The sequence below is a fragment of the Phyllobates terribilis genome, unplaced genomic scaffold (genome assembly GCF_046119375.1).
Source record: "Phyllobates terribilis strain yellow unplaced genomic scaffold, ASM4611937v1 Scaffold_12__6_contigs__length_324123572, whole genome shotgun sequence".
In the NCBI taxonomy this organism is placed as follows: Eukaryota; Metazoa; Chordata; class Amphibia; order Anura; family Dendrobatidae; genus Phyllobates; species Phyllobates terribilis.
The window spans coordinates 78802745-78826871 of NW_027362772.1; the positions used below are offsets into that span (position 1 = coordinate 78802745).

Below are 24127 nucleotides of genomic sequence, written 5' to 3' on the forward strand. Positions count from 1 at the left end.
AAAAAAAAAAAAAATAGTACACTCCTGGAAAAAAAAAAAAGTTTACTGTTATTAGGATCTTGTAGGAATGGATGGTTTGCATAGAGCCCACCCTTCTACATTGCAATGATTGAGCAGGGGAAGCACCAGGTACAGAAAGAAGCTCCGTGTGACCGTTGTTTTATAACCAGGGACCACTGTTTTATTCCAAAAGGAGTTTGGTACAAAATTGAATGTCACACAATACACCAATATTGTAATGTACAGTTCAGTTTCCAGCCACTAGAGGTCAACAAGTAAAGACTACATATATAAACATGTAGAGGTTTGCTCCCTCTTGTGGCGGCGAACTGTAAGTACAATGTTTAAATGGAACATTTTCTGTTATTGACCCTGCATAACAGAAGAGGCTATGCAGAATCCCTGGAGGTCCCAAGTTAAGCTTTCTTTACACAATAATTTCAATAGGAACTGTGTAATACTTAATTTATCCTGTAAAGGCTCCACAGAGAAAACAGAGCATTTTGTTCCCCACCTTAACTCATCTCTGTGACAAACAAAACCAAGAACTGCATTATATTAAAGAGGTTGTCCACTTTTAGGGGACTTTTTGTTGTTGTTTTTAATTAACTACATATATTTGGGGCTAAAAATCATTTTTGCTTGTCTTTTTTCTTTGTTGCTGGCTGCATAAGGAGTTAACTCAGGATCTATCAGTGAGCTCGTTCTGACAATCTTATGGGAGAGAGTTTATATATCTTTTTTTTTTCTGAGCTCCTCTCAGCTGATTTATGACCACAAACCACGTCAAAGTTGAATGTGGTGGACAAACAAGGTGCCTGTAAAAGCAAAAACTGTGCAAAATTTCAAGGGAAACCCAATAGGAAAAATGATTTATAGCCCCAAATACATGCAATTAAGGAAAAAAAAAAAAATTGACCCTGAAAGGTGGGCAACCTAAAGTTGATCATCATGATGATGATGATGATGCTGCTGCTGCGAGCAGGCTGATATGTCCTGTGCTGCGCCATCTTTGCAGGAATGGAGGAGCAAGCAGACTTACAAAACCTGCCCTCCTGGCACTGCCAGCCGCATACAGACTGCTGCAAAGGTGGGGAGAAAGTATACATTGTCATGCTGTTTGATTTCCCTATAAAGGAGACATAATAAAGGCAGACATAAAGGAGACATAATAAAGGCAGAATATGGCAACGGAAAAAAAACTCGTGAAAGGCAACAAAAGAAAAAAAAAATTCTAAACATCAAATGATTGTCTATTCCTAAAAAAAAAATAATAATCTAATGGTTCTGTTTTATAAAAGTTCAGTTATTATGTGTTCAGTTCCAATAAAGCTGGTATTGAGTGATCACTGCCCCACCATCCGGAAAAGGCTGAAAAGCATGTGGCTGAGGTATAGTGGTATCAAGTATTTGTCCAGTAAAAGTTCATCATTGCACTGACACATCCATCTACACCTTCTACCGGTAGAAAAATAAAAAAATTACACACAAAAAGAGTGAAATAAGTATAAAAAAAAAAAAAAAAAAAAAATCATCAGGAGTGTTTAATAAAATAAAAACAAAATAGATGACAAAATTCACAGATGGGATCGAATCGTTATTTCAAAGTGGCCTCTTTTCCCATGTTAAAGTCCTTCACATAAAAAGTGGTCATCAACCCAGAAATTAAAAGTGACGTTATTTTACGGAAAGGAGAAAGCATTTTGACAAGTGACCCCTTCGCAACTCCCATTAAGAAAGCAGCAGTGTGCAGCATTTGTCAAACACATCTACTATACTGCTTATGGACAGTAGGTGGTGCTGCTGCTCTGCAGTTCAAAATAAAAGTAACTTTTACATGGGCACAATATAGAAAGTTTAAAGGGACAGTATACATATATATATTATATTTTTTTTATTTTATTTTTTTTTCCCCCCACGGGCTCCGACTAATATTACGGCTAAAGACTATTTAAATTAATAGGGCAGATGGGAAGACCAGGGCGATTTTGGGCATGAACGGTGCAGTTTCTGGAAGAAAGTAATCACGCTCTTCTAATTGCTTACATCCTTTTCAGCTGAGTGAATAAAAATTTAAAAAAAATTGAGAAAAAAATTCAACTAAAAAAAAACCCAATTACGGTAGATCTTATAAAGCAAAAAAAAAAAAAAAAACTCAGAAACTTAAATAGATTTTAGTATATAAAAAACTGAAAAAAACTCAGAAAAAAATGATATTAAATATCTGCTTAAACAAGAAAAAAAGCTCAGAAAAAGAATTTTTTTTCCTGATTTTTTTCTACTACAGAATATATTCTTATTTTTTTCTGAGCTTTTTGCTTAAAAAAAAAAAGTTGATATTTTAGAAAAAAAACAGGAAAGAAAAAAAAAAAAAGTAAATATTTAGTATAAAAGAAAATGTAAAAAAGAATTAGAAATAAAAATAGATTTTTTTTGTGTTGCATGCAAGATTTGATTTTTATTTTTAAAGGGAGAGTACACCTCTGCAAATTTAATTTTTTTTTCTTATTGCTCAAAAAACTACAACTTCCATCATACCCCGACGGCCTGATACTGCTGGAGAGCCACAGCTTGGTGTGCCTTAATGCGTCAGGGTACACAGCTCCCATGTAAAGCAATGACTGCACACTAAACACTGCAGTCGAATCCTGCAACCGTATGCCCGCCAGACCCCAACTGCTTGTTAATCAAGCACGCTCTTAGCTGTAATAGTAGACATTCCCTTTAAGACCCTATACGAATGGCTGGTGCTTTACACGGTTCTGATCTGCCCTGGTTCAGACCTGATAAATCCCTTTCTACTAGAGAAAATCTGGATTAAATTTAGATTTTCATGATTTCTATTAAAAATAATAACCCCCCTCCCCCCAATAAACCAAATGCAAAATGCTTTCTCATCCGGTTGTCACACCTGTATTTCCGGACTGACGTGGGAAAAGCCTCTTCACTGTACACCCCGATGCCGTAACTGACAGCAGCGGGTTCCCCTCTACGTTCAGCACCGTACCGTGACGCTACTGATACCGACACGCCATGCTGCCCTGTACAGAACTGAAGCTGTAACCATTTTTTCCCTTTACTTAAATAACGGAATTCATCTTCCAAAAAACTAAAAGGTGCAAACTCAGCAATATCGAAAATGTAAAAAAAAAAAAAAAAAAAAAAAAACATAACAATCCACCGGAAACCGAGAGAGGCGGCGGATGGGGAAGGGGGATGGGTTTACATTCTATGACTATTGTCCTTGCCCTCTGGACACAGAAAGGTAAGGGGCACAACTTCAAGTATTAAATTAAAAAGAGGCTTATTAAAAAGGCACGTGTTTTAATGCAAAAAGTAAAAAAAAAAGGAAAGTGTGTGAGGGAGGGGGGAGTAGACGTCATCTCAAAAACTGGCCCCAGAGGCCACGTAAGAGCGGTTTTCGTAGAGCACGGTGGCATCCCTGATGGAAGCACTCGCTCTCGAGCTTTTCCGTCAATGCTGGAGTGACCCCGGGGTGAAGTTTGTGCTTCCAGACGAGCTCGTGAAAGCTTCAGGCCTGCGAGGAGTTCCTAAGAGTATCGGAGGTAGACGAAAGTGGCAGTGAGAAGACCGGCGACAAAGACCCCGACAGTCTGTAGGGTCGGTGTGCCGAAGTAAGACAGAAGCCCCTCCTGTGGAGAAACAAAATATATTTAGAGCAGAAGTAATGAGGATCAGTGATCTGGGAGTATTGAGCATGAGCAACAGACTGGAGGGGAGAAAGGGAACGTCCATAATATTCATCAACAAGATAAATACATTGTATGGAGAAAAGGATCAGGAAACGTCATCACTGAACTCAGGATCATCATCTGGTCCCCTCGCCCCTCCCCCCCACAGCGTACAACATCCGGCCTCCCTCGCCCCAGCCCCCCACAGCGTACAACATCCGGCCCCCCTCGCCCCAGCCCCCCACAGCGTACAACATCCGGCCCCCCTCGCCCCAGCCCCCCACAGCGTACAACATCCGGCCCCCCTCGCCCCAGCCCCCCACAGCGTACAACATCCGGCCTCCCTCGCCCCAGCCCCCCACAGCGTACAACATCCGGCCCCCCTCGCCCCAGCCCCCCACAGCGTACAACATCCGGCCCCCCTCGCCCCAGCCCCCCACAGCGTACAACATCCGGCCCCCCTCGCCCCTCCCCCCCACAGCGTACAACATCCAGCCCCCCTCGCCCCAGCCCCCCACAGCGTACAACATCCGGCCCCCCTCGCCCCTCCCCCCCACAGCGTACAACATCCGGCCCCTCACAGCGTACAACATCCGGCCCCCCTCGCCCCAGCCCCCCACAGCGTACAACATCCGGCCCCCCTCGCCCCAGCCCCCCACAGCGTACAACATCCGGCCCCCCTCGCCCCAGCCCCCCACAGCGTACAACATCCGGCCCCCCTCGCCCCAACCCCCCACAGCGTACAACATCCGGCCCCTCACAGCGTACAACATCCGGCCCCCCTCGCCCCAGCCCCCCAGCGTACAATATCCGGCCCCTCGCCCCAGCCCCCCACAGCGTACAACATCCGGCCCCTCACAGCGTACAACATCCGGCCTCCCTCGCCCCAGCCCCCCACAGCGTACAACATCCGGCCCCTCACAGCGTACAACATCCGGCCTCCCTCGCCCCAGCCCCCCACAGCGTACAACATCCGGCCCCCCTCGCCCCAGCCCCCCACAGCGTACAACATCCGGCCCCCCTCGCCCCTCCCCCCCACAGCGTACAACATCCGGCCCCTCACAGCGTACAACATCCGGCCCCCCTCGCCCCAGCCCCCCACAGCGTACAACATCCGGCCCCCCTCGCCCCAGCCCCCCACAGCGTACAACATCCGGCCCCCCTCGTCCCAGCCCCCCACAGCGTACAACATCCAGCCCCCCTCGCCCCAGCCCCCCACAGCGTACAACATCCGGCCCCCCTCGCCCCAGCCCCTCACAGCGTACAACATCCGGCCCCCCTCGCCCCAACCCCCCACAGCGTACAACATCCGGCCCCCTTCGCGCCAACCTTCCCCCAGCGTACAACATCCGGCCCCCCTCGCCCCAACCCCCCACAGCGTACAACATCCGGCCCCCCTCGCCCCAACCCCCCACAGCGTACAACATCCGGCCCCTCACAGCGTACAACATCCGGCCCCCCTCGCCCCAGCCCCCCAGCGTACAATATCCGGCCCCTCGCCCCAGCCCCCCACAGCGTACAACATCCGGCCCCTCACAGCGTACAACATCCGGCCTCCCTCGCCCCAGCCCCCCACAGCGTACAACATCCGGCCCCCCTCGCCCCAGCCCCCCACAGCGTACAACATCCGGCCCCCCTCGCCCCAACCCCCCACAGCGTACAACATCCGGCCCCCCTCGCCCCAACCCCCCACAGCGTACAACATCCGGCCCCCCTCCCCCCAGCGTACAATATCCGGCCCCTCGCCCCCACGCGCGAGCTTTCCACCCCCCCCCCCCCCCCCGCTTAATTCAGCTTGCAAGCTCTCCCTCCCCCCGCTTAATTCAGCTTGCAAGCTCTCCCTCCCCCCGCTTAATTCAGCTTGCAAGCTCTCCCTCCCCCCGCTTAATTCAGCTTGCAAGCTCTCCCTCCCCCCGCTTAATTCAGCTTGCAAGCTCTCCCTCCCCCCGCTTAATTCAGCTTGCAAGCTCTCCCTCCCCCCGCTTAATTCAGCTTGCAAGCTCCCCCTCCCCCCGCTTAATTCAGCGTGCAAGCTCCCCCTCCCCCCCGCTTAATTTAGCTTGCAAGCTCCCCCTCCCCCGCTTAATTTAGCGTGCAAGCTCCCCCTCCCCCGCTTAATTCAGCTTGCAAGCTCTCCCTCCCCCCGCTTAATTCAGCTTGCAAGCTCTCCCTCCCCCCGCTTAATTCAGCTTGCAAGCTCTCCCTCCCCCCGCTTAATTCAGCTTGCAAGCTCTCCCTCCCCCCCGCTTAATTCAGCGTGCAAGCTCTCCCTCCCCCCGCTTAATTCAGCTTGCAAGCTCTCCCTCCCCCCGCTTAATTCAGCTTGCAAGCTCTCCCTCCCCCCGCTTAATTCAGCTTGCAAGCTCTCCCTCCCCCCGCTTAATTCAGCGTGCAAACTCTCCCTCCCCCCGCTTAATTCAGCTTGCAAGCTCTCCCTCCCCCCGCTTAATTCAGCTTGCAAGCTCTCCCTCCCCCCGCTTAATTCAGCTTGCAAGCTCTCCCTCCCCCGGCTTAATTTAGCGTGCAAGCTCTCCCTCCCCCCGCTTAATTTAGCGTGCAAGCTCTCCCTCCCCCCGCTTAATTTAGCGTGCAAGCTCTCACTCCCCCCACTTAATTTAGCGTGCAAGCTCACTCCCCCCGCTTAATTTAGCGTGCAAGCTCCCCCTCCCCCCGCTTAATTCAGCTTGCAAGCTCCCCCGCTTAATTTAGCGTGCAAGCTCTCCCTCCCCCCGCTTAATTTAGCGTGCAAGCTCTCCCTCCCCCCGCTTAATTTAGCGTGCAAGCTCTCCCTCCCCCCGCTTAATTTAGCGTGCAAGCTCTCCCTCCCCCCGCTTAATTTAGCGTGCAAGCTCTCCCTCCCCCCGCTTAATTTAGCGTGCAAGCTCTCCCTCCCCCCGCTTAATTTAGCGTGCAAGCTCTCACTCCCCCCGCTTAATTTAGCATGCAAGCTCTCACTCCCCCCGCTTAATTTAGCGTGCAAGCTCACTCCCCCCGCTTAATTTAGCATGCAAGCTCTCACTCCCCCCGCTTAATTTAGCATGCAAGCTCTCACTCCCCCCGCTTAATTTAGCGTGCAAGCTCTCACTCCCCCCGCTTAATTTAGCATGCAAGCTCTCACTCCCCCCGCTTAATTTAGCATGCAAGCTCTCACTCCCCCCGCTTAATTTAGCGTGCAAGCTCTCACTCCCCCCGCTTAATTTAGCATGCAAGCTCTCACTCCCCCCGCTTAGTTTTAGTTCAGCATGCAAACTTGCTTCCCCACTTCGCAAGCAGCTCCTTTTCTGTACATCTGTTTTTAGTGTTTTGGGTTTTTTTTAACCTCACTGAATGAAGCAGGCAGCAAATGAAATCATGAGCATCATCCTACACATCAAATCTGATTAGATATGTAAAAAGAATAAAACCCACAACAAACCAAAAAGAAAAGAACCCCCAACTCACCCAGCCGCCTTGATCTCGTATCCACTGGACAACATGGTCTCGGAGATACTCCATAGTCCAGTCTATGATTGTGCGGATCATTTGTGGCACCTGCGACCACAGCGCCTGCGAGAGATGGACAGTGATCAGCTAATTCATAACTAAATGGGACTGTGATGCAATACCACAAGTAGCATGTGCACAGGTGTGGTGCTGTTTTTGAAAGATAACTTTTTTTTTTCTGATTCTGGATATTTACATTAAGAAAAGACATAAAACCTCTGCAGAATGATTACAAATCACTTAAGATGTTGGATAAAAAAAAACATATAAAAACACTGATGACGGGAGTGTGAATGTTTTTCAGTGAAGGTGATGAGGCACTTATTGCAGAGGATCTCTGCTGTGGTTAAAAGGGTATTCCAGCCTTAGAAAAATCATGGCCTATCCACTGGAAAGGTGATAACTGTTAGATTACAATAGATGCAGTTTCTTTAAAGGGGTTGTCCAGACTTGGAGTTAACTTATGTGACTGTAGACTTGTGGAAGCGCGCAAGTCAGGATTCTCCAGTGTTGAAAACGGTCAGGCACGTGACTGCAAGTATGTTGGCACATATCAACTAGACTTGAGAGACCTGGCTCAATACAAGTGAATGGAGAAAGGCTGGACACGTCTAATTGAAATGTGGCCCGAAGTATGCAAATTGCAAGACTGATACCAGAGGCACTGTAAGGATTCACAAGACTTCTATCACATAAAGTGACTGCAGACTTCAGCCTGAACAACCCCTTTAAATGCTAGTAAGTAATGTTTGTGTTCACACATTTCACTACAGAAATCAGGAAACACTCACCTTAAGAACCAGTTTGCAGGCAAAGTAAAACAAGGCTACCACACGACCCCAGTTGAAGTTGCCGTCTGCAAACATTTCAGTAGCCACTTGTAAGAAGACCTCCTTGGGGGGGTTGCCCTGGACCTGCTCAATCATCCTAGCCGGAGAGCAGCAGATGGACAGAAGTCAGGTACGTGACACAGGTAGATGGAGGAAGCCACAGATTAAGGTTCAGTTATGGCAGACATGTAGTCACTTTACTAATACAGATGCTACACATCATGCACAGAAGAAGCATGGGATACCCGACCTTCCCTTATGCAACAGCTCTGGGGGTACCATGTCCCGTTACGTCCGGCCTCAACATTTGTATACACAGCTTTCCAAGTTGTGAGCAGAAAACTTGAAGGTATAAAAAGAAAAGTACAGGAGAGGCTGCACCAAGCCGGTCACAGGCCGGGTGCAAACTGTGGCCCATTACAGAGATGGAAGCGATAGGAAGCAGCAGAGAGGACATTCAGTGATCAGAGCAGACATACGGGGGCCGGGAGGGCTTGTGGCCCTTATTCACTGCACTCCTAGATTGCTGCTGTGCAAGAAATCAGACACGTCTTGCCTGACAGAAGATGGACCAATTGATATAATTTATACTAATAATGCTTATTTAAAAAATATTATTCTTTATTATATTATAATTATTTGAATTGTACATTATAACTATTAAAAACACACACACATATATATATATATATTTTATAATATAAAATACATTATTATTTTCTTATAAATAAAATACAATTTTAGAAATGTTTTTTAGATCATAATATTGTTAAGATTATAATTTTGTTGTAAATAAAATTATTAAATATATAAAACATATTTTATAATATATTTTAATAGTATATTATAAATATATCTTTTTTTTAATAATATTTTTTATATAATATAAAATATATATTATTTTCTTATAAATACATTTAATTTTTTATTATACTATTTTAGATCATAATATTGGTATATATCATAATTTTATTGTAAATAAAATATTAAATATATAATATATATTTTATAATACATTATAGATACAAAAATATATTTTATTTTAATATAAAATATTTTTTTTCTAATATTTTATATTAGATTACATTTTTACTACACTATTATATTTGCTTATAATATTATTAACATAAAAATATAGTTATAATGAAAAAATAATATTTTTTAATAAGAAATATCTATATCTATTCTACTTCATCCCTCCTTCTCCCTTTAACATCAGCACCACCCTTGTTCAGGGACCGTCTCTCTGGTATTGCAGCCTCACTTATTAAATGAGATGATACCAGACACAGCCCGTGGACAAGGGTAGTGTTAATTCAGAAATATGAAAATTAGGGGGTCAAATTCTAAATGCAAAAAAAAAAGGAACTTGCCATTTATTTTCCCCTTTAAATATCTCTTTTTGGGGAGAGGTTATACAACCCACAAGAGCCAAGTCCTTACCTCTGCAGCTCCATGTTCCCATCCAACTCATCTCCGATCTTTCGAAGGCATTCGCACAGCCTTTTTGTGGAAGGATTCCCTTGTTCCACCACTCCCAGCTCGGGAATTCCTGCAGCTTCCGTAGCCGAACTGCGCTGCACCCGATCCATGATGAACCTGACGAAGGACAGGAAGTATAAAGATAGGACGCGTGTAATCAATGCAATGAAAATAAATAATGACAAAGGGTCATAATTCCACCTTGTAAGTCATTACTACTCACCCACGCAGAAGTAAGTCGCCGGTTTGCATGATTTGCTCTGTCGATACGCCTGCGATGGGGAAAAAAAAAAATTTTCATCAAAAATGTAGGAAAACATTAAGCATGTTTGACTATTAGATCCACGGGATATGCCATAAGCCCCTCATAGGAGGTGGTCCGAGAGGTTAGACAACCGGCAAGGAATCGTAATAAGTGCGAGGGGAACGGATTAATATATATTTTCGATTCTACACAAAATCCACAACTATTGTGTTTTCTTGCTCAAAAATTATCAACAAACTGAAATTGTTCGGAGAGGATCTGATCAAATTTCATTGGATAGATATAGATATATAGATATATATATCTCCAGGACTATTGTGGGACAGCGAGGTCCTAATATCACAGATTGAGGAACATGCAAAGAAAAAGAGCTGGAGATGCTCCTAGACATTGTTTTCTTAGATGCAAGGATGAGAAGCAACATAAGACGCCGGCGCAGACGGCGGAGTTTCCTGGAATGAGTCACTGTCCCATCTCTGTATGTTGATGCACAGTCATCCGGTCTCCAAGACCACAGACGGCTCCTGTCCTCTACCTGGACCGCTTATCCTTACACAGCACCAAGCTCAGGTTACAAAACCAAAGTCTGCAAGAGCCAGCAAAGAAGTGAGGTCACCTCCACTTAAAGGGGCTTTCTACTTCATACAGAAATGCCAGAAAAAGGCTGGTCAATGAGCAGAGACCTCGTAATCATTGCACACTGGACCGGGAGCAACGGCCGAGGATTGCAAAGAGCACGAGATGGTGCAAACCTCTGTACTGGAGAATTACGTGTTAGGAGAAGTCTCAGGAGGGACGAGCCACCCCGAGTAATCCGCTCTTCATTTTCCAGTCATAAAAGTCAACTAGAAAGCCATTACCTGTATCTGAACTTCCCGTCTGGTTTCTGTACAAAACTCAGATTAAGTTTCAATGAAATGCAGTTACATAAGAGAGGATGAGAAACCTCTGAACTACGGCTCCGGAAGGGCGACAACTACCCTGGGGGACCGCAGAAGGCTCCATGGTGCGTGTACAAAGCCCAAAATCGAGGCCCCTGCGGACGAGGGGCCGAGGCCACTCCATTTTAAGAAATTCATCACCAGTGCTATAATCTGTTGCAGATTTTCTGTGCACAATTCTATGCAAAAAAAAATAAAATAAAATAGTAATAACTAAATCTCAGTAAATTTGGAAGGGAACTAGAAATTCCTGAATTGTTTTTTTTATTTTTAACAAGCAGCAACGATTGAGAAAACACTTGTGCAGAATACAGAGCAGGAATCTAATAATACGACGGCGGAATCCATGGTTATGCAACCCTCCAGAGACGAGGATTACTGAAGCTCCACAGTCAGCGAGCCGCACGACCGGTTCCACACTTCCAACAATTATGGGTGCGAGAATGACCTGGAGTGACAGGACCGGCCGCGGGTCTCCTGGTCCGAATTTAACAGCTTCATATAATGTCTACGACGCAGTTGAATTTGGAGTCGGGAGATTTGCAGCCGGTCCAGGTCATCCTCGGACTGTGCATGTCGCAGGTATGAAAGTGACCTATGAACACGAATGACTGTACTGACGCCTAGCCACATTTTACCAGACAGATGAGGAGTACAACTAAATAGAAAAGGGACTCTTTTTTTAATTTAAAAATGCATTTTGGGCTTTTATAGGCTCTGCATTTTTTCTCCACATTCATTGTCTCTGGTCATAAATTAGGTAAGAGCAGGACAGATCAAACAGCTACAGACCTTAAAGCTCACTGACAGATTCTTAGTTAACCCATTCTGCAGCCAGCAATAAACAGTGCAAAAAAACAGTGTTTATATAGCAAGCAAATGCTGCAATTTTTTTTTTGGGTGATAACCAATTGCAAAAATGAACTGTTCTCGATCTGCTGCCGGCCTCAAAGCAGCATCGGGGGCTAGCTTCAAAAGCAGCGCTTACCAGCTCTATAGCAAAGAGCTTGTAAGCACCATACACAATCAGCCACCGCTGCTAAAGAGCAGAAGAGGTTGTAACCCAGGCAACAAGCCATAAATAAGAAAAAAAATCCCTCCGTTCTCAAGACAAGCTGCTTCTTTCTACAATCACTTTGCAGTTTTACCAATAAAAGAACACGAGAATAACCCTTTAAATGCCAGGAAGCACCAAGGTCACAGGCAAATTAAATGGTAAGCAATGGTCTCCGAAGACTAAAAAGACACCTCTATAACTTCAATGGTAAATCCACAGATTTGTTGTTTTTACGGGGATTTTTAAGCAGATTCCGCTCCCAAATGCACATCAGATCCTCTCTGAACAACCCTGCTGTCACTGTTTCTTACCATCCGGAAAAAAAAGCAAAAACATTAATTCTTAAAACTTCTATTTAAAAAAAAGTTCCAAATTTCACTACAGAAATAGAAGCAGAAACAAAAAGCTAAAGTACAAAATCATCATAAAAATAGAAATACACAAAAAAATACCCACATCTATCAGGGCACACAAACATCACTGATCGTGGGGGTTCCCCATCCCCTACACACAAGGGCACGGCATCATCACCCCTCTCCCCGGCTCGCACACCTTCAGAGCCTCATAAACCGCACAGTTCAAGGTCAGATCTGCTTTATACGAGCAGAAATGTCCCTTCTGCCGCTTCCTCGCCGCTCCCCGACCTCAGATAACCCCATTTACATAGGACTGCACAGAACGCGCACCGCCCACCCCTCCGTACGCCGGTCCACCCCCCCTCTCCTCTCCGTACGCCGGTCCACACCCCCCCCTCTCCTCTCCGTACGCCGGTCCACACCCTCTCCTCTCCGTACGCCGGTCCACCCCCCCCCTCACCTCTCCGTACGCCGGTCCACCCCCTCCCCTCTCCGTACGCCGGTCCACCCCCCCCCCCTCACCTCTCCGTACGCCGGTCCACCCCCCCCCCACCTCTCCGTACGCCGGTCCACCCCCCCCCCACCTCTCCGTACGCCGGTCCACCCCCCCCCCTCTCCTCTCCGTACGCCGGTCCACACCCCCCCCCCTCTCCTCTCCGTACGCCGGTCCACACCCCCCCCTCTCCTCTCCGTACGCCGGTCCACACCCCCCCCCCTCTCCTCTCCGTACGCCGGTCCACACCCCCCCCCCCCTCCTCTCCGTACGCCGGTCCACACCCCCCCCCCCTCCTCTCCGTACGCCGGTCCACACCCCCCCCCCCTCCTCTCCGTACGCCGGTCCACACCCCCCCCCCTCTCCTCTCCGTACGCCGGTCCACACCCCCCCCCCTCTCCTCTCCGTACGCCGGTCCACACCCCCCCCCCTCTCCTCTCCGTACGCCGGTCCACACCCCCCCCCCTCTCCTCTCCGTACGCCGGTCCACACCCCCCCCCCTCTCCTCTCCGTACGCCGGTCCACACCCCCCCCCTCTCCTCTCCGTACGCCGGTCCACACCCCCCCCCCTCTCCTCTCCGTACGCCGGTCCACACCCCCCCCCCCTCTCCTCTCCGTACGCCGGTCCACACCCCCCCCCTCTCCTCTCCGTACGCCGGTCCACACCCCCCCCCCCTCTCCTCTCCGTACGCCGGTCCACACCCCCCCCTCTCCTCTCCGTACGCCGGTCCACACCCCCCCCCCTCTCCTCTCCGTACGCCGGTCCACACCCCCCCCCCTCTCCTCTCCGTACGCCGGTCCACACCACCCCCCCTCTCCTCTCCGTACGCCGGTCCACACCACCCCCCCTCTCCTCTCCGTACGCCGGTCCACACCACCCCCCCTCTCCTCTCCGTACGCCGGTCCACCCCCCCCCCTCTCCTCTCCGTACGCCGGTCCACCCCCCCCTCTCCTCTCCGTACGCCGGTCCACCCCCTCCCCTCTCCTCTCCGTACGCCGGTCCACCCCCTCCCCTCTCCTCTCCGTACGCCGGTCCACCCCCTCCCCTCTCCTCTCCGTACACACCCCCCCCCTCTTCTTTCCGCACGCCGGTCCACCCCCCCCCCTCCTCCTCTCCGTACGCACCCCCCCCTCTTCTTTCCGCACGCCGGTCCACCCCCCCTTCTTTCCGCACGCCGGTCCACCCCCCCCTTCTTTCCGCACGCCGGTCCACCCCCCCCTCTCCTCTCCGTACGCCGGTCCACCCCCCCCCCCTCTCCTCTCCGTACGCCGGTCCACCCCCCCCCCTCTCCTCTCCGTACGCCGGTCCACCCCCTCCCCTCTCCTCTCCGTACGCCGGTCCACCCCCTCCCCTCTCCTCTCCGTACACACCCCCCCCCTCTTCTTTCCGCACGCCGGTCCACCCCCCCTTCTTTCCGCACGCCGGTCCACCCACCCCCCTCCTCCTCCTCTCCGTACGCACCCCCCCCTCTTCTTTCCGCACGCCGGTCCACCCCCCCTTCTTTCCGCACGCCGGTCCACCCCCCCTTCTTTCCGCACGCCGGTCCACCCCCCCTTCTTTCCGCACGCCGGTCCACCCCCCCTTCTTTCCGCACGCCGGTCCACCCCCCCCTCTCCTCTCCGTACGCCGGTCCACCCCCCCCCTCTCCTCTCCGTACGCCGGTCCACCCCCTCCCCTCTCCTCTCCGTACGCCGGTCCACCCCCTCCCCTCTCCTCTCCGTACGCCGGTCCACCCCCCCCCCTCTCCTCTCCGTACGCCGGTCCACCCCCTACGTATAGAGTCCCCCCCTACCCTATGTACAGCGTCCCCCCCCCCCTACGTATAGAGTACCCCCTACCCTACATATGCCACCCCCCAGAGAGTCAGCTCTTGGGGCAGAACCTTCTCTCTGACGAGAGCAGCCCTATAACACACCATACAGGGGCAGAGGCCCGGGCACGTCCATGTACAGGGCTCCCTTCCCCCACATTGCTGGATGTAGCCCCTCACCTGCTCCGCCGCTGCTCTCCCTCCGTCCAGTTCCTCCCGGGGCTCCCCCGCTGGCTCCTTCGCTCTCATTCTGGGGCCAATCTCCGCCGGCTCCCTGCTCCGCCATGCTTCCTTCCTTCGCACAGTGACTACCTAACTACGTTGCTGCCGCCAAGACACTACAGGGCGGCTAGCTAAACCACGCCTCTCAGGTGACATAATTGCGTCGTTGCGTCATGACGCAGATCTGGCCAAAGCTGCAGCGGGCGCCATCTTGACTACTGGCAAGCGAAGAGGGGTGCTGTGTCATTGTCTGCGGCTTCCTGCCTGGGCGGTGGTGACGTCATTGTCACGTGGGGGGCGAAGCGAAAGAAATACTTGAGGGCGGTAGCGTAAACACTGCAGCAGTCACGTGACAGGTTTGTCAAGACCCTCCCTCTACGAGACAAAACTTTTTATTTTTTTGGACAATAAAGTTGTATTGAGGCTTATTTTTTTGAGGTGAGCTGTCATTTTTTTCTCACCTTATAGGGGTATTGACTTATTTACATTTTGGGAAGAGGAGGTGATATGAACTCTTGTATATTTTTTATTTATTTTATCATTTCATTTTATTTATATCCTGGAAAGAGGGGATGAAATTAACTTTTATGCATTTTATTATTATCTGTTACACACACACATACATATACTCAGCGGATGAAATGAATATTGATCACGTCTCCGATTTTCTAAGTAAATATATTTCTAAAGGTGCTATTGACATGAAATTATCACCAGATGTCAGTAACAACTCATCCGATCCACAGAGGCAAAGAAATCACCAGGTCATGTGTAATAATGAGAAATGACACAGGGAAAAAGTATTGGACACATGAAGAAAGAGAGGTACACAAAGCCATGATATCAGCTGGAATCTATCAGCAGTTAGAAAGCAATCCTGCCACTTAGTGAACTATAATATCAGTTGGTTCAACTGATGGCCTATAAAAAGGTGTCTCATTACCAAGGTGCCACACAGGAAACATTTCATGATGAGTAAAACCAGTGAGCTGTCTCAAGACCTTCACAACCTTATTGTTGGAAAACATACTGATGGCATTGGTTACAGAAGAATTTCTAAACTACTGAAGGCTCCAGTGAGCACTGTTGGCGTCATATTCCGGAAGTGGAAAGAACATTTCACCATAAATTAAGTTATGGACATCTATGGTTTGATTTCTCTGCCTGTGTGTATTGGATGGGTTGTTAGCGACATCTGGTGAGAATTTCATGTCAATAGCACCTTTAGAAATTGATGTACTTAAAAAATTGATGAGGTTCAATACTTATTTCACCCGCTGTGTATGTATATATACTGTGTGTATACTATATATACATACATATATATATATATATATTTATTACATACACAGCATATATACATACACCACCACAATCATGTTCAGGGGAGGGTGGGATTGACATGGAAGCCTTAAAAAGAGATTAAGGGTCTGATTCAGTATTTAATTTACGCCCTTTTTTGTCTACGTTTTGGTGTTTTTAGTCTGTTTTTTATATGCTCAAATTCTTCTTTTGCGCATTTTTAAGTTGTTTTTTTTTCTATATATAACTATTCGCTTGTCATTTTTTTATATTCCCCATTGTGGGTGTGATTTTTGCTTTCTAGGTGTTTGCGTTCAATTCATCTATTGCAACTTTTTAAAAAGTCTCAAAACTTTTGCGCAACTGTGCTGCAGATCCCGAAATGATTTTAAGTACACCTGAAAACTTTCAGCAAATTTTGCCAAATTTTAGCAGAACTTGTGACTTTTTGTTCTAAAAAAAAAAGGCCCAGAAAACACAAAAATTAAGAGCGATTTTTATTTTGTGGATAATTCATGAACCACGTGCGCCATTTTGAGGAATTCGGCGCAAAAAAAGTCAGCGTATACCACAAGACAAAAAAAAAGAAAAGTGACTTAAAAAAATGCAAATGACGAGATTATATTTAGAGAGATAATCAAACAAAAACCCTCCAATAAATATCTACACCATTCCTCCATTGTAGGCGCTGTGTCTCCTGGTAGCAACTGATTGCAGCCTATCAGATGGAATAAAGTGGCTGCTGATTGGCTGCAGCTCTTACGTGACATAATGCAATGTGACCATTGGAAGACAGCGCAGGCATTGCTAAAACAGAAATAGTCTGCGATATTAGGGGCTGAAGTGGGAGTCGGAAGTGCAGCTGACATTTTAACCCCTTATATGTTGGTCTCGGCATATAAGAGTCATACACCATGACAAGACTGAGCACAGCAACAAGAAACAAGGTAGTTATACTGCATCAGCAAGGTGTCTCCTAGGCAAATATATCAAAGCAGACTGGGTTCTTTATTTGTAACACTTTATAACTATTTCAATGATTTTCTTTCTTAGGCTGCGTGCCCACGTAGCGTTTTTCAAGCGTTTTTGATGCGGAATTTCCGCAGCGGAAACGCTTGTAAAACGCTTGGTAACCCGCACCCCATGGTCCCCAATGGGATTCCGCAAGTTATATGCACATGCTGCGGATTTTTCCGCAGCGTTTATGCTGCGTTCAAAAATCCGCAGCATGTCAATTAATTTTGCGTTTCCGCAAGCAGAATTGCCTTTGTCCAATGCATAAAAAACGCAAGGCAATTCCGCATGTGGAAAACGCGATAAACGCGCGATAAACGCGTGCGGAATTCTGCATGCGTTTTTCCGGGAGAGGACTTGCAGAAATTAAGCAGAAATTTTCTGCTTCATTTCTGCAACGTGGGCACATAGCCTAAATTTACTTTTTTCTCTTCCTGGAGAACACCTTGAAGGGCACAGTTTTCACCAAACTGTAGGATGGCCAAGACACATTTGTGTAGTTTTCATTGTTTGGAGAACTTTTTTAAAGTGTTCACTGTATAATAAAAAGTTTTGTGCCTTACTTATGTATCAGGTTGTTAACTATTTGTGAGAACTCTTGGCAGGAGTCTGAGTAACCTGGCTGACCACTGGGTTCCCCGAAAACCGATTACTTTATCTGAAGGGGAATTGCTCTGTAAATAAGTAGAATATTAAGGAGAGAGATTTCCGGTTAATTATTTCATTTCCCGTTAGTTGATGACTCGCGGAGCTTCTGAGGTGTTTACTGCTTTATTATCACAGGTGATAAGCGGTGGAGGGTTAGAGACAGTTCTTCCGCTTTTACATTCCTTGCATTACTCACTCTCGTCTCGGGGTCATGACTAACGCTGTTGTTTGTGTCAAGTTTAGGCGCGGCCGCTAAATACGTCTGTTAGGTAATGTTTATATAATAATTCCATACCTTATCATAGATGTCTGTTCCTAAAAAAATTGGCGCAAAAAGGTGGCCGTACACTAGAGATAATTTACCTCCAGTGGAATTTAATTCTTCTCGAATTTTCCAAAATTCCACATGCAGATTTTTTGTAATGTTGGCCGCCATTTTTTTTTAGGGGGCCATCAAAAGGTTAAAAAAAATCCCAATGCTCAATTTACTGCTCACCTCTCCGGCTTCCTCCACTCCTCATCGTCACCCATCTGGTCCTCATTGCATCTTCTGATCCTCACCGCAAATACTGAAATTTCCAAGACTCTTATCCGGGTCTGAGAGGTCATGTGTGACGTCTCGGGCCGCATTAGAGCTGAGAGTCCCGGCTCAGTATGACAGTCCAGGGATTTCAGTGCAAGCAGTGGGGATGAGAAGATAATCCTCACCGCAAACACTGAAATTCCCAAGACTCTTATCCAGGTCTGATGAGGTCATGCGTGAAGTCTCGGGCCGCATTAGAGCTGAGAGTCCCGACTCAGTATGACAGTCCAGGGATTTCAGTGCAAGCAGTGGGGATGAGAAGATAATCCTCACCGCAAACACTGAAATTCCCAAGACTCTTATCCAGGTCTGATGAGGTCATGCGTGAAGTCTCGGGCCGCATTAGAGCTGAGAGTCCCGACTCAGTATGACAGTCCAGGGATTTCAGTGCAAGCAGCTGGGATGAGAAGATGCTGCAAGGACCGGACCGGTGACGTTGATAGGTGAGGCAAGTATAAGAATTTTTTTAATTTTTTACTGATTACTTGTATTATGCTCCGGGGTCTCGAGGGACACTAAAATTGCACAGACTAACTTCTCCATGAATTGAATTTCCCGGGACTTCCGCGCAAATTTGAATTTTTGCCTGATCCTCTCATCTCTACTGTACACTTTTTGGCAGAGTCTACTGACTTTCCCCCTTGACAGATGATGTTAAAGAAAAGAAGGATTGGGCATGTTGAGTAGAACTGCCCAATATTTTTGTCCTTGGGAGAGGTGCGACCAAGTACACATGCACGCTCGAGCATGCATACATATATGGTAGGGACAGAAGAAATAGCTGTCAGTTGGACAACCGCTTTGCTACCAACTATTAAAGGTGTATACACACTAGATCAGTGGTTTAATTTGAGTTTTAGGGGTGAAAAACTCCCTTTATGTACACCTTCACACAATTTTTTTTTTATTATTCATTTGCCTCCTAATTGCAAAGTTAATCAACTTTGTAAATAGTCTTCATTAAAAAAAAATATTATTGTACTTTTGCAGAATGAATGTAAGTCATTTATCTAGCCGAGTGATCTGCAAAAAAAACAACAAATCCTCATATCTCCTGCTCATGATGGCTCTCTGCTCTCTCCTCCCATTACTCATTGTTAGATATAGCAGCAAGGAATGGGAGAGGGTTGTACACAGATCTGCATTTGATAGGGAGAGAAAGTGTCTACAGTTTTATGAAGAGCAGAGAAAACAGTCTGTATAGAGGGAGGAAAGTAGGTAAGATAAAATAAATATAGGATGGAAGCTCTGCATATATATGAGCAGTGAAGACGACACCACTACAGTTTTTTGAAGGGCAGAGAAAACAGTCTATAGAGAGGGAGGAAAACAAGTAAGATGTGTAGGATGGAAGCTGAGCAGATATATCAGCAGTGAAGACGACACCACCCTGAATACACACAGAGCTCACATCCATCCTATATTACTGGAAGAGACAAACAACTCACCTCCAGCCTATATTACTGGGAGAGACAAACAACTCACATCCAGCCTATATTACTGGAAGAGATACACAGAACTCACACTACGCCTATATTACTGGAAGAGACAAACAACTCACATCCAGCCTATATTACTGGAAGAGACAAACAACTCACATCCATCCTATATTACTGGAAGAGACAAACAACTCACCTCCAGCCTATATTACTGGAAGAGACAAACAACTCACATCCATCCTATATTACTGGGAGAGACAAACAACTCACATCCAGCCTATATTACTGGAAGAGACAAGGAACTCACATCCATCCTATATTACTGGAAGAGACAAACAACTCACCTCCAGCCTATATTACTGGGAGAGACAACCAACTCACATCCAGCCTATATTACTGGAAGAGACAAACAACTCACATCCATCCTATATTACTGGAAGAGACAAACAACTCACATCCAGCCTATATTACTGGAAGAGACAAACAACTCACATCCAGCCTATATTACTGGGAGAGACACATGGACCTCACATCCAGCCTATATTACTGGGAGAGACAGACAGCTCACATCCAGTCTATATTACTGGGAGAGACACAGACCTCACATTATTATTTATTATTATAGCGCCATTTATTCCATGGCACTTTACATCTGAAAAAGGGGTATACATACAAGAACAATTACAATAATCTTGAACACAATGTGACAGCGACTGGAACAGGAGGAGCGAGGTCCCTGCCCGTGAGGGCTCACAATCAACAAACATCCAGCCTATGTTACCGGAAGAGACACACAGTCCACATCCAGCCTATATTACTGGAAGAGACACACCTCACATCCAGCCTATATTACTGGAAGAGACAAACAACTCACATCCAACCTATATTAATGGGAGAGACACACACCTCACATCCAGCCTATATCACTGGGAGAGACACACAGATCTCACATCCAACCTATATTACTGGGAGAGACACACTGACCTCACATCCAGCTTATATTACTGGGAGAGACACACTGACCTCACATCCAGCTTATATTACTGGGAGAGACACAAAGATCTCACATCCAGCCTATATTACTGGGAGAGACACACAGAGCTCACATCCAGCTTATATTACTGGGAGAGACACAGACCTCACATCCAGCTTATGTTACTGGGGAGAGACACACAGTCCATATCCAGCCTATATTACTGGGAGAGACACACTGACTTCACATCTAGAATATATTACTGGGAGAGACAGACAGCTCACATCCAGGCCATATTACTGGAAGAGACACACAGAGCTCACATCCAGCCTATATAATTGGGAGAGAGACAGAGCTCACATCCAGCCTATATTACTGGGAGAGACACACACCTCAAATCCAGCCTATATTACTGGAAGAGACTCACCGGCCTCACATCCAGCCTATATTACTGGGAGAGACACACTGGCCTCACATCCAGCCTATACTACTGGGAGAGACAGAGAGCTCACATCCAGTCTATATTACTGGAAGAGACACACAGAGCTCACATCCAGCGTATATTACTGGGAGAGAGACAGACCTGACATCCAGCCTATATTACTGGGAGACAAATATAAAGAAATAGTCGGCACTCCGTAGTCCTCGTTAGTAATAGTGGTGCACGTGGAGAGATTACAAGTAAAATGAAGAAATCCCGGCACTCACGTGTATTCGATCAGTTCATTTATTCCACATGTAGGAAAACTACAACAAGACGTTTCAGCCCCTCACAGGCTTTTTTCAATTGTGATATTACTGGGAGAGACACACAGTCCACACCCAGCCTATATTACTGGGAGAGACACACACCTCAATTCCAGCCTATATTACTGCCATGTTTGACTGTAGGGACCGTGTTCTTTTCTTTGAATGCCTCTTTTTTTTTCCTGTACACTCTATGTTGATGCTTTTTCCCAAAAAGCTCTACTTTTGTCTCATCTGACCAGAGAACATTCTTCCAAAACGTTTTAGGCTTTCTCAGGTAAGTTTTGGCAAACTCCAGCCTGGCTTTTTTATGTCTCGGGGTAAGAAGTGGGGTCTTTCTGGGTATCCTACCATACAGTCCCATTTCATTCAGACGCCGACTTATAGTACGGGTTGACACTGTTGTACCCTCGGACTGCAGGGCAGCTTGAACTTGTTTGGATGTTAGTCGAGGTTCTTTATCCACCATCCGCACAATCTTGCGTTGAAATCTCTCGTCAATTTTTCTTTTCCGTCCACATCTAGGGAGGTTAGCCACAGTGCCATGGGCTTTAAACTTCTTGATGACACTGCGCACGGAAGACACATGAACATTCAGGTCTTTGGAGATGGACTTGTAGCCTTGAGATTGCTCATGCTTCCTCACAATTTGGTTTCTCAAGTCCTCAGACAGTTCTTTGGTCTTCTTTCTTTTCTCATGCTCAATGTGGTACACACAAGGACACAGGACAGAGGTTGAGTCAACTTTAATCCATGTTAACTGGCTGCAAGTGTGATTTAGTTATTGCCAACACCTGTTAGGTGCCACAGGTAAGTTACAGGTGCTGTTAATTACACGAATTAGAGAAGCATCACATGATTTTTCAAACAGTGCCAATACTTTTGTCCACCCCCTTTTTTAGGTTTGGTGTGGAATTATATCCAATTTGGCTTTAGGACAATTATTTTTGTGTTTTTTCATTGAAAACAAATTAAATGAAGATAATAATACCAAAAAATTTATGATTGCAATCATTTTCAGGAAGAAACTGAGTATTATCTGACAGAATTGCTGGGGTGCCAATACTTTTGGCCACCACTGTATAATACTGGGAGAGACACACATCTCACATCCAGCCTGTATTACTGGGAGAGACACACAGAGCTCACATCCAGCCTATATTACTGGGAGAGACACACAGAGCTCACATCCAGCCTATATGACTGGGAGAGACACACAGAGCTCACATCCAGCCTATATTACTCGGAGAGACTGACAGCTCACATCCGGCCTATATTACTGGGAAAGACACACAGAGCTCACATCCAGCCTATGTTACTGGGAGAGACACACAGAGCTCACATCCAGCCTATATTACTGGGAGAGACACACAGAGCTCACATCCAGCCTATATGACTGGGAGAGACACACAGAGCTCACATCCAGCCTATATTACTCGGAGAGACTGACAGCTCACATCCGGCCTATATTACTGGGAAAGACACACAGAGCTCACATCCAGCCTATATTACTGGGAGAGACACACAGAGCTCACATCCAGCCTATATTACTGGGAGAGACACACAGAGCTAACATCCAGCCTATACTACTGGGAGAGAGACAGAGCTCATATCCAGCCTATAATACTGGGAGAAACACACATCTCACATCCAGCCTGTATTAGTGGGAGAGACAAAAAGCTCACATCCAGCCTATGTTACTGGGAGAGGCACACAGAGCTCACATCCTGCCTATATTACTGGGAGAGACACACAGAGCTCAAATCCAGCCTATGTTACTCAAAGAGACTGACAGCTCACATCCAGCCTACATTACTGGGAGAGACACACAGACCTCACATACAGCCTATATTACTGGGACAGACACACAGACCTCACATACAGCCTATATTACTGGGAGAGACACATAGAGCTCACATCCAGCCTATATTACTGGGAGAGACACACAGAGCTCACATCCAGCCTATATTGCTGGGAGAGACAAACTGTTAGAACTCTCCTGTTAGTTTTTTTCTATTTTGCTGGTCACATGACCTTTTTGCCTATTTAATCCTGCTCCGCCCTTCTGGCCATGCTGGACTTCATTGTAATTTCTACTCTTAAGCTAGCCAGGTGCTTTGTAACCTTTCTCAGTCAGTTTAGCTAGGTCTTTTGACCTTTATGTTCTATGTTGTGTGTTTGTCTTTTTACTGCTACAATTTCTGCTAGGAGGTGTCCATCTTTCTCCCAGTCCCTAGTTCTTGTAGGGATCCCTCCCTCACATCTATAGGTCTTCGTTCAGACTAGCTGAGGACTTTAGCAGGTCTGATCGCAGGATCAGGTTCCCCGTTACATCGTAGGGATCTAGCTTAGTTCTATTGTAGGGACAGATCTCCTGTCTTTCCTTAGTGCTTGTAGCCTATCATAACACAAACAGAGCTCACATCCAGCCTATATTACTGGGAGAGACACACAGAGCTCACATCCAGCCTATATTACTGGGAGAGACACACAGAGCTCACATTCAGCCTATATTACTGGGAGAGACACATGGACCTCACATCCAGCCTATATTACAGGGAGTGACACACTGGCCTCACATCCAGCCTATATTATTGGGAGAGACAGAGAGCTCACATCCAGCCTATATTACTGAGAGAGACACACAGAGCTCACATGCAGCCTATATTACTGGGAGAGACACACAGAGCTCACATCCAGCCTATATTACTGGGAGAGACACACAGAGCTCACATCCAGCCTATATTACTGGGAGAGACACACAGAGCTCACATCCAGCCTATATTACT

The 24127-nt window shown here is 46.9% G+C and overlaps 1 protein-coding gene across 1 annotated transcript in view; it reads right to left on the reverse strand.

Annotated features, from left to right (window-relative positions):
- BAX (BCL2 associated X, apoptosis regulator) overlaps positions 1-14807 on the reverse strand; it is a 14847-nt gene extending 40 nt beyond the window's left edge. The window contains exons 1-6 of the mRNA XM_073656008.1: positions 14591-14807; positions 9711-9759; positions 9449-9604; positions 7967-8102; positions 7134-7238; positions 1-3653 (exon numbers count right to left, since the gene is read on the reverse strand). The exon at positions 1-3653 is cut by the window's left edge and continues 40 nt beyond it. Of these exons, the coding sequence (XP_073512109.1) occupies positions 3552-3653; positions 7134-7238; positions 7967-8102; positions 9449-9604; positions 9711-9759; positions 14591-14696 (654 nt within the window). The 5' untranslated portion in view covers positions 14697-14807 and the 3' untranslated portion in view covers positions 1-3551. The remainder of the gene's footprint in view (positions 3654-7133; positions 7239-7966; positions 8103-9448; positions 9605-9710; positions 9760-14590) is intronic.
- Between the last annotated feature and the right edge of the window lie 9320 nt (positions 14808-24127).